The 11,630-nt window shown below is 38.8% G+C and overlaps 2 protein-coding genes across 2 annotated transcripts; both read right to left on the bottom strand.

Moving 5' to 3' along the window:
* Positions 1-299: 299 nt before the first annotated feature.
* Positions 300-2,019, bottom strand: LOC121412545. The gene has a single exon (XM_041605336.1). The coding sequence runs from the start codon at positions 1,995-1,997 to the stop codon at positions 402-404; it is 1,596 nt and encodes a 531-aa protein (XP_041461270.1). The 5' UTR covers positions 1,998-2,019; the 3' UTR covers positions 300-401.
* A 4,825-nt stretch (positions 2,020-6,844) lies between these two features.
* Positions 6,845-9,736, bottom strand: LOC121412546. Its single transcript, XM_041605337.1, has 2 exons — positions 9,642-9,736; positions 6,845-8,606 (listed from the first exon to the last, which is right to left on the bottom strand). Exon 2 carries the CDS (start codon positions 8,586-8,588, stop codon positions 6,933-6,935), a length of 1,656 nt encoding a protein of 551 aa, XP_041461271.1. The 5' UTR covers positions 8,589-8,606; positions 9,642-9,736; the 3' UTR covers positions 6,845-6,932.
* Between the last annotated feature and the right edge of the window lie 1,894 nt (positions 9,737-11,630).

Genomic DNA, 11,630 nt, shown 5'->3' on the forward strand with positions numbered 1-11,630 from the left:
CCGGCACAGCCCTTTACCAATGCATTTTATATACACTGCTCTTTTCTCTTGCATCGACAAAATGAAAATGCTTCATGCATTATTGATAGGCCTACCAACGTGAGCACGTGTTAAAAATGATAATATTACGCATACATAATATACTAGTAATTGCTATATATTTGCTTTAAAATTTCCTAAAGAGCACCGAGAGCAGGAAGATAATCCTTAAGAAGATTATAACTATGTCTATTATGCTATTGGATGGTAATATGATTTGATAATATAAGCATACACACATAAATGTAGAGACGGCTAGAGACTTTTATTAATACCATGTATACCAAAGTAAACCTTATAGGATCTCTGGAATGAAGCATTAAGTTCGCAACTTCTTCTTCAAAAGGGGATTTAAGAGTATCTTAGCTTGATGTAGAATCATTCAAGAGTTCACTCAAACCGTGATCTGTTTTCTTGTAAATGAGGACCTTTCCGTCATTGTGCAGCACAATTTGAGACGGGCCTGCAAGAACAAAATTTGGACTAAGTGGAGTCGACGAACAGTCAATTATCTTCCTTGCTCCAGCAGCTCGTCCGAATGGCATTACATCAATGGCGCATGTAAGAGGAGAAGCCTGATACATGACGTAGAGGGCGTCCCCTGAACTATCTACAACCATACTTCTCATGTCCTTAGTGTGGAGATGGATGGTGGAAATGACCACACCATCAGAACCAAGAACACAGACGTCTTGTCCTTTGGAACACCTTGTACGAATGGCAATCTTGTTTCCTATCGCTTGAACCTCGTAGATCGCTTTGTTGCTGATGTTTAGTGACCCCACGACCTCTCCTTTATCTGGGTTGATGATGTAAATCATAGACTGTCCAAGGGCAGAGGCGAGTACATTCCCGTCTTCATCAACAGATACTGATACCCGAGCACTTGGTGAGAGAACAACACTGATTGTCTTGATATGCTTCCATGTCTGGTCGAAGATAACGACGTCTCCATCGCAAGAGCCTCCTACGATTCGACCATCCTCAAGAAAGCTGCACTTCCACAAATCATGAGAGTTCTTACTTTCAATGACTTTCTTACCTCTGCCATCTTGAAAGTTTAGCAATCGAATAGAAGAATCGTAGTTATTCTTGATGACCACGTCATCGTTGCTGCTTGATCCAATCATACATGAAATACCCTTCTGTCCCGCACGGAATGTCCGCTCCAGTTCCCACCTCTCTACAGGCATCTTTATTTGTCCTATTTTCCCACCTTCTTCTCTCTCGAATTTCACCATCTCAGCAATTTTCAAAGCATGGTCGGATACACTGATATCAATATCCCCCTCGAACATACTGCAACATTGTTGGGTAAAGTTGGTGAACTCACTTGCAGAAAGTTCATCACTATTCATCAGTTCTTCCGCCTTTGTGTGTATTTCAGACATATCTTTGCAAACCTTCTCTGCACCCTCAATCTGCTTGTCCACTTTCTCCCGAACGATTATGGATCCTTCTCTCAGTTCCCTCATAAGCACTCCAAATCTATCCGTAACTTTCTTTATCTCATCACCATATGCCTTCTTAAGCCGCCTCTCCTCCTGGGCATAATGTGCCTTTATTTTTGTGACGTGGTCTTTGATGATTCTGCTTCTTTTCAGCATCTCACCTTCCCGCTTCCGTCCTTCTTCTACCAGGAAGTTCAGCTCTTCTTTCCGGACCTCCATCGTATCGACAGTGTTCTGCAAAGTACACCCCTTCTCATGTTCTGTCGAGGAACATGGCTCGCAGACAAAGACATCATGGGTTATGCAGAACACCTTAGCGATTTCCTGTGGATGCTTGGCACAACACCAGTGTCTCTCGTCATCTTCCTTGATCAGATGACCCTGTAACTTTGCGCATTCGTCACATAGCTGTTGCCTGACTTCCATTCTGTAGCTGACATGGGCTTTGCCGTAGGACTGACAACCTTCACATTTATTTCTACTGTCCGTTGAAAATCCAGATGCCATAATATTTTAAAAGATCACAAGGCTTGTTTCTCAAAGGTTGCTGTAAAAAAGAATTTTATAGAATATTTTTTAAAGTTCTTTAAAAAATTTCCTCTTGGTTATAATTATCACTGACATGATTATCTACACTCATAGAATAAAAATGAGCTGAGTGGAACCTCATACCTCTTTTTAAAGAACCTTTTAGCTTCTTCAAATAAGCAGAATATGGATTCTATTTCATCTTTCGTACCATTCAAAACCCTTGATCATGTTGATACTGTCAATATAATCAACATAAAACATCAGCAGTGCATGGCAAAATGTACCTAAACTTTTGAAGTATGAGGGGCTCAACAAAGCATTTGTGGGATAGAGATTATTTCTAAAAAGTTGGGAACGAAACTGGGCCTTTGTAAATGAAAATATAATTATGTGATAGATTTCGACATAATCAACAAATAGTATCATAAATGTCCCTTTTCCTTGTCCTTTTCCTAACTCCTTTGGGGGACAGAGCCCCCACCCCCTCTGTTGTCTTTAAATCATTACTATTAGCACCACAATAATATATTCCCATCACCATTGCTACTATCATAAGTACACTTGTCAAAAAACATAAAGAGCTAATTTAGCTCTTAAGGAGCGTGTGTGCACTTCGGAGTGCTGATTTGTCTAGTTCAAATTTGAACGAGGAAAATCAGCACTGCGAAGTGCCGCCCTATACACGCTCCTTAAGAGCTAAATTAGCTGTTCCCTTTTTAGAGAGTAATATTGCAATCATAACCATCAACATAATCAGCACTCAGCAGTAGCATATTATCATCACCATCATCATCTCCACCACCACCACCACCATCATCATCATTACAATCAACATCACCGTCAACACCACCATCGTCATGTTTATCTTTACTTCCACCTTGATCACCTTAATCATCACTATCTTCACCACCATCTCCATCATCATTTCTTTCTTTCTTTTCTGTTTATGAGATATCTGACTGGTACTTAGCATGTACATTACTTCAGAAAAAATGATGCTTATTTTATTTATCATAAAGTTACTCTCTAGAAAGTGAAGGATCCATCTATTGATAAATCAATCAATTTATATTTATCTCCAGGTTAAACGCTCAATAACAAAACTCACCTCTTGGCACACTTAGGTAGTATGTTACCTGGTAACTCTGTTGCCTTTGGTGACTATGTCAGCTAATGACGTATGCTCTATCTGCTGATATATAAGTATTGAAAAATACATGGAAAAAAATTTGGGGTGCAATCTTTGTAAAATATTTCATTCTTTTATCACCCGTAGGTGGCGATATTCTTCTTTGTTATTATGTGTTATTTAATTTCGTAGTTTTGCGGATGCCCCATCCAAAGTCAAACCCCACCTAATACCGATTGTGAAATGAAAATGCACTAAGCAGTTAGAGAATTTACTGAATGAAAAACACCATTAAATTAATGGACGGTAGACAATGGTAAAAAAAATCACAATTATCCACGGGTCATCGTAATCCTCTATTTTGAGACATATCCTAGTCGACCTACCAAGCAGGATGAAAGTTGTGCTTATAAGCCTGTGTAATAAAAGATTAATTTAAATCAAATAATTTCAAAGAAGGCCGGAGTCGGCGACAGGGTATAGGGAGGTAGACAAGGCGACTTACTTTTTCAACTGATTACCAGTAGTGCTATTAAGTTACATGACCAGCGTGTTACTGCTCTTCATTCTTCTATTCTCTCTTTTCCCCCTCTTGTTTCCTGTATTTCTCCTCATTTCCTACTAGATGAAAATTCATAGGGGTGCATTCCTTTACTTATAGTGCGCCTCTGTAAAGAAGGGCACAAAGGATGAAACATTGCTTTGCAATGCGGGACATATTGCGCCTATTTTATCTTCCTTTCACGAGCTTTTTGGTGCAAATCTTCCAATCTGCAGGATTTTATCCAAAATGGTTGCTATTGCATGTTGGTTGCTGTTGCATGTTTCATGCAATTTTTTTTTCAAAATTGAACTTTCGAGGTTTATTTAGAATTTTACACCAGAATCGCAGGAATCATGACCATATTTACCAACACAGTGCGATGAGAAAAATGAGCGGGCATTTGTTTTGAACTTTCGAAGTTTTATTTAGAAGGTGACGTCAGATTACGCATGCGTACATGGTTTACCTGGATCAGGAAGTCCCTGTTCCTCTTACAGCGGAAGATGGCTGTTTCTAATTATCTTCATGATCTTAGTAATCATCATGCAATGGTTAAAGGATAACTCATAATCCTTCGTGCTGTCATGTACTTGCTCACTAACACACAAAGTGAATTTAATTTCAATATGTAAGCTTCGGGGGAGGAGGGGGGGGGGGGGTGCGTAGTATTATGAATGTATAAAGTTATTAAAGAACCAGTCCACCCCCAACAAAATTTGATTTAAATAAAAAGAGAAAAATCCAACAAAAAATCCAACAAAAATCCAACACTGAAAATTTCACCAAAATCGGATGTAAAATAAGAAAGTTATGACATTATAAATTTTCGCTTAATTTTCACAAAACTGTTATATGCACATTCTGGTCGGTATACAAATGAGGGGGCTGATGACATCATTCACTCACTATTTCTTTTGTATTTTATTATATGAAATATTCTAATTTTCTCCTCATTGTCCTGTGAAACAAAGTTGTATTCCTCCCTGAACTTGTGGCATTACCATTGTTGTAACATTTTATGGTTCAGTTAAGTTGGTCCTTGATGTCAAAATTGGTAAAGATTGAAATATTGTAAATCAAACAATAAAAAACAAAAGAAATAGTGAGTGGTGGACATCATCGACTCTCTCATTTGCATGTCACTGAGTTGTACATATAACTGTTTTGTGAAAAATAATTTAAACCTTCAAATGTCATATCTTTCTTATTTTACATCCGATTTTGATGAAATTTTCAGCATTATACTTGTTTTATATTTCTCTATTTATTCAAATATCACAATTTTTCTGGGGTGGACTTGACCTTTAATCTACGATTAGTTGTTCTCTCTTGTACTAAAATGGCATCATAGAAAATGTTCAAATCGTGCATTAAGTCAAGCGTAATCTACGAACAGCAATGTAATACAAGATTCTAGAATTTGATGATACACACTCGTGCAGACAGAATACCCCGTCATGAAAACTATTTATTTTTCAACAAGTGTCGACTTTAATTCAGCAGTATAATTATATGATATGGTAGTCATGACAACAGGTTACATTGTTTGGACCACATCCCATCCTTTGATCACTAACATCGATGTTTATATCATACGATAAAAATACATTCCCATGATTATAAGAATGTAGTTAATATCGGTTGTCATATTTTCACTAAAATAGCATCTGGTTCCGGGATGTGGTTGTGATTATAAAACATACAAGCTATATTGTCGAGAAACTTAATCTAATGCTGTCATAGGAAAGATGGTGTATGAGTCGCCTTTCCAATATTGAGCAAGTGTTATGGAAGAATATATATCTACAATTGAATGCATAATACAACATACGGAATATGAATGATATAGAAACGGAATTCAGAGAGAATTTGGATCTGTTTTACAAAGCATTTATAATGACAAACTATCTCATTTTTTTTCATAACATAAAAAAGTAAGGACAAAAAATATTCGAAAGTGAAAGGATCTTTTAAAACATAGACCCGTTACTGTTTGAAAAGAATTAATAAATCAATGATATAAAGAAAGATAAAGAGAGAGGGGGCAGTTAGAGGGGAGAAAAAGAGGGAGGGAGAAGAAAGGGGGGGAGAAGACAGTGACGGAGGGGGGGGGGGGGGTAGGGGCAATCGAAATGTTAGGAGGAAAGGGATGGATGAAAACTAAGATTAGTCTGACAGTTAAGGCTCCATTACAAAAAAAGTTATTGCAGTACGGACGCAGATAGTATTAAACTGAATAATGATGATGATGATAATAAAATGATGACGTCATTAGTAAAATTTGATTTACCAATAATTGTCCATGATAGTTTTATACAAACAAAATATACAAATGTATATGTTTATCTGTATTGTTACATCCAATCATTCATTCACAAGTGAAACTATCCAACTCTGTCACAACATCCCTAAGGTACTTTAGATCTTCAATAGAAATGCCAATTTCTCGATTCCCCCACGATGATCAAAAATTCAAGATACTAGACACATACGGTGGAATTTACATAATGCACAATAAATCACAACTGTACACATGAAGATAAGCGATAAAAGTTGAAATCCACAGAAAATGAATATATATCATTAAATCCCAGGTTGGTTCTAATAACATTCGAATATTGAAATTAGAAGAAAAATATCAATGCTTGGCGTACATGAGACAGCGTCTCACAGTTTAAAGTAAGGTATGTATAAAACTTTCCTTTTCCATATCCACTGGGAACATTTTTTGCAGAGTATTCCTGAACCTATATCGAATTGAAGTTAAAGAGTTTAATCAGTTATTGTCTCCAATGTTTGAACATAGAGCGACATTTGAACATGGTGAGACAACTTTTTATACTCTTCAACTTCATGCATAGGACACGATAAACCCCTTCTACACAATCGAACTCATCGAATGATACTCGAGGGTAGACTTTCCATTCAGCATTAAAGTGCGTTAACGTCTTCTTGTTTAATGTTTTTTAAAACAAGTGCACACTTAGTTACCAATAATGCATATAACATTTCCATTTATTTTGAAATCAGGATAAGAGAGCAATGTAGATTAAATGCCTTGCTCACGGGCATAGGTGCCGCGGCCGGGGATCGAACCCCGGACTTTCCATGTATAGCCAGGTGCCTTAGATCGTTCGGCCACGGCATCTCCCTTTGTATATCGATCGACTATTAATACATGGATTGCATTAAAAGGAACAAATATTTAATGATGTACACGTAACACACGTACTCATATTTATTCTTTAAGTTTAATCTCAGCAAGAAGTTGATGGAGTCCCCTGTTTGTCTTCCGGAAGGAGAGTACCTTTCCATCGGTGTAGATGACCATTCTATCAGGTCTAGGAATGGCACAACTTGGACTGTAAAACGATGGCTCACACACGGCTACTCGTTCTGCAACAAACTCAGCAGAAGTTGACAAGACTGAGACCTTGTAATCTGAGTGGTGTCTGTCCCAAGAGAGCAGATAGATAAGGTCATGTCCGCGGTCTACAACTAGACTCTTGATTCCTTCCCCATGGCAATGCTTTGAAGCAAGGATCTTACCGGAGTCGTCCAAGACCGAGATATCAATACCTTCGACACACTCGTTGAGGACGACGACATGTCCCGATGAGAGAGCACAAATGTCGTATATTGGAGTCCCAATGTCAATGGATGCAACCGCTTTACCATCTTCAGGGCTATAGATCCCGATCGTTCCAGATCCGACTGCGTTGGCGAGGATCAGACCATCTTTGTTTACAGCAACGCATACAGAAGACTTCTCACCGCCTACACTCTTCTTTTCTTCTTCATCTACGGTAATGACGATGAGCGGTTTCCAAGAACGATCACAAATGACCACCTCACCTTCGTTAGACCCACAAACGATTCTACGAGCAGTGTCTCTCAGTGGCACACATCGCCACAAATCGTATGGACTGTTGCCTTTAATCACTTTCTTCTTGATTTTGGTCTCGATATTAACGACATAGATAGCGTGTTTTTCTGTGTCTTTGATGACTATTTCAGTGCCAGCGATAGCGCCCATCATGTAGGAGATCTTTCCGATTTCAGGATTGTATTCATCGTTCTGGACCCAGGTTTCGACTGGAACATCAATGGTTCCGATTTGTTGGTTGTCGCTCTTTGCAAAGGAAACTTTCTGGGCCACCCCAGTGACCTTTTTCATCACAACTTTCATGTCAATTTTGGTGTTAGCCTGGGCTGTTAAACATGTCAGAGATGAACTGACGTCCCGGAACTCTTTCATCAAATCGCTCTTGCTTGTTAGCAATTCCTCGGCCCGTGCCCGCATCTCTACAAGTTCTTTGCATTTCTTATCAGGTTGGTCTTTTATATACCCAGTCATTTCACGAAGTCTAGCGGATACGTCCTTCAGCTTTCGCTGACGATCTCCGAATGCGTCTTTGAGTTTCTTTTCTTCTCTCTCATAGGCTAGTCGCAGTTTCTCCTCCTCCATTGAAAAATGCTGTTCCAGACCCTCAACCTCCTCCTCGACCGATTTCACCTGATTGTTAAACGTTTCTTCATTCTCTTTACTCATCTCGATCAACCGAGCCAGGTCCTCTTTCCGTTCCTTCAGAGTGTCATCAACGTCACCAAGGGTGCATGTTGATTTGCTGTGTGTAGTGATCGCACACGCCTCACAGATAGGGGCATCGTGAGTCAAGCAGAAGATCTTCGCCTTGTCCATGACGTGTTTCTGACAGAACCATTCTGCTGCATTGATAGAACTTTCTTTATCTATGGCACATCCATCGCAGAGTTTCTGTCTCACTAGGACTCGGTAGGAAACATGAGCTGTGTCCTCAGTGAAGCAACCCTCACACCGTGTATCATCCGATGAAGCAGAAAAGCCTGATGCCATTCTGTTGGTTGCGAGCATGCAGGTCTACAATCGGATCTGTAGAGATGAAATGAAGTGAATGAAACGTTAGACCGTAATGGCTTCCACTGAGTAACCTACCAGATTAATTGGCTACAAATATTCAGCATAAAGGAGACTACCAAGATAACTCGTACAAAAAAAGGAGAGCGCAAATGAAAGGGAAGCCATTATTCACCAACATTTATAAAGTCAATTTCAAGGATCTTTAAATCATATTCAGGTGTATAAACAAACACCGGATGATTGTAATCTCCGGTGACTTTGGCTTCAATTGAGTGCATACCAGCATAAGGGTTCTTGTCGTAAAATGTATTCGTCTGGCCAACCCCACCCCCAAAAATGGATATACGTCATCTGAGGGGTCTCATAGGAATTCAATGAAGCAGATATCCTTCCATGATGAGCATGACTTAAATTCTGGTTGAACTTGCTTTGCTGACAAACCCGTCACCATTTAGACATTGATATGGCAGCAAGACCTATCGCACTTACTATTAGCACATAGTCCCCCCTCCGAAAAAAACACATAATAAAGAATATCATGTCAGTTGATTCTGTACAATATGATTTTGACCAATAATTGCAAAAGAAAGCATTCCTTATTCATACTTAGAAGGTTGGGGCAACAGAAAAGATACAACCGTCAAGTGTCAACCCCCTGGGGAGATTTTCATCAACACTTTTGTCCGACATCTTGTCAGACGTGACAAATTTTCCTGATTTTGATTGGCAGAAAAGCACTATTACTATGGTTATTGTCGGTAAAATAGGATTTGTATGATAAAACGTCCCAAAAGTCGTTTCATGAAACGTACTCCAGGTCGATAAAAGTTAGCGGAAGTCACTTTTCAACAAAAAAATACAAGGTAGTGTTAAATGAAATCTTAGACTACACCAACAGTATCAAATGAAATCTTAGGCTTCATACACTCGGTAAACTGTTGATCAACATTTATAAGGTAAACTTATCAACATAAGGTAAACTGTTGATCACTGATATATTGACCCAGTATAGCCTATCGTTTAGGAAAATAATAGAAGACTACTTACCACCAATATGGCAAAGGCTAACAATTCAGAAAAGCTATATCACATATATCACGCTTCAATATGTCATGGGGTATGCACAGAACAGTGAGGTTGTTCTAGAAAAATGTTAATTTTAGTTGATGACTCATTAGCGATGTGTGTCGGAAGCCTAGTCCAGGGTAGGCCTACACCACAAGTTGGCAGTGCTTATGTCAGTAGCGTACGCAGGGGGGGGGGGGTTAAAGGGTTCAAACCTCCCTTAATTTTTTGATAGCCCAACCCCCCTAATAATTTATCCCCCTATTTTGGGGGGAATCCCCCCCCACAAAAAAAAAATTGTGATGAAGACCATTTTTTTTGCTCGTCAATTTGTTTTGGGTAGGAAACGACCTAAATTGGTGGTCAAGACCTTTATTTTGCGGGGGGGGGGGGATTATCAACATTTCATTTAGCTTGAACCCCCCCCCCTAAAAAATCCTGATTACGTTACTGGTTTATGTTATTCTCCGTGCAATAATTATGAGCTAGTTTTTTTCCAAGCCTGTGTATTGTGATGAGAAAAGGAAGTTTTTCAAGGGAGGCGGGATTCGAAACTGCGTCTTCTGTAACTAAAAAAGAAAGTTCAAAATTATTACTATAATTGGCCTACCAGGGGAGTCCCGATAATAAGCATTCGGCACCCCTTGTAGTGGTTCTGTCACTAAACAGTAGAACCACAACGTAAGGTTTTATATATATATATATATATATATATATATATATATATATATATATATATATACATGTATATATATATATATATATATATTGCTCAAAGTGGTAGGGTCTTTTCTTTAATAATTCGGAAGGTTCCATCTGGGCACCCTATAGTATAAGTCGTCATAGGTGGCTTATGCCATGCACAATTTTTCACAATCCTTTTAAATATGATTTGTCTCTTTTACAGAATCAACATACCATGTTTGATATCAAATTAAAGTTGATGAAAATTCGAATGCAAATATATGGATCGCGCATGGCACCATGCAAGACTCATCTATATAGATAATAATAATAATAATAATAATAATCCGCTTTTATATAGCCCTTAATACATCGGAACGACGTGTCTAAGCGCTTTACAGATATATTATTACCCCGGTCATCGGATTCAATCAGTCATTCCCGCACACAATGTGTGCACATCCTCCACTCCCTGGGGAGTATTCCAGTCAGTCGCCTGTGAGGCGCACACAGTACTGGACAAGCTACAATGACTTTCACATCATACCGGGTACCCATTTAGCACCTGGGTCGAGAGTGGCAAAGTGTGGATTAACGCCTTACCAAAGGACGCCAGACCGCGGTGGGATTCGAACACACCACCCTCTGTTTACAAGGCGAGAGTCAGAACCACTACACCACGGCTCCTCCACCAGATCAGTTAATAAAGGTCAAATGGGGCACAATAAGGTAATACAACATATATCATGTTTTTGAAGCAAACATAACGTATTGTGCTCCCTCTGAAAATTGTAGTTGATGGTGTGTATTTCAGAATCTGACAGATGCCACCTTAGCATTTTTTAAAGCATTTTTTAAATTGGCATCATATGCCACGCCCACTTTTTAACATTCCTCTTAATTATGACTCTTCCCTTTTTTACGGAATAAGAATAAGATAGGGCTATTTGGTACCAAATTGAAGCTATTGGAAAATCAAATAAGTAAATAATATATTAATTACATGAAACGCCTGTACATCTTCAGAACAGGTCCTACTTTACTTTGCAGTGCTGCATATTTATTATGGCGAATGATGACGTCGAGTTTGATGGGATAGTGGTGTGGAATTTTTGATCCTCACGTTGATATACAAAGCCTTTTGGCTGTTTTTTTCTTTAAATCACATTTTGCTCCTATAATAGTGTTTAATGCTAGTCTTAAGTATACCTTTCTCTACAACCATGCTGTCTTTGGTGAAAAGACATGGGTTTTGATGAATAATACCTCGGTCTCATTTGCTCTACG

The sequence above is a fragment of the Lytechinus variegatus genome, chromosome 4, assembly GCF_018143015.1.
Source record: "Lytechinus variegatus isolate NC3 chromosome 4, Lvar_3.0, whole genome shotgun sequence".
Taxonomy (NCBI): domain Eukaryota; kingdom Metazoa; phylum Echinodermata; class Echinoidea; order Temnopleuroida; family Toxopneustidae; genus Lytechinus; species Lytechinus variegatus.

What these genes read in the sequence shown, in the direction of transcription:
- LOC121412545 (XM_041605336.1), bottom strand. Translation starts at nt 1,997, where the DNA reads ATGGCATCTGGATTTTCAACGGACAGTAGAAATAAATGTGAAGGTTGT.
- LOC121412546 (XM_041605337.1), bottom strand. Translation starts at nt 8,588, where the DNA reads ATGCTCGCAACCAACAGAATGGCATCAGGCTTTTCTGCTTCATCGGAT.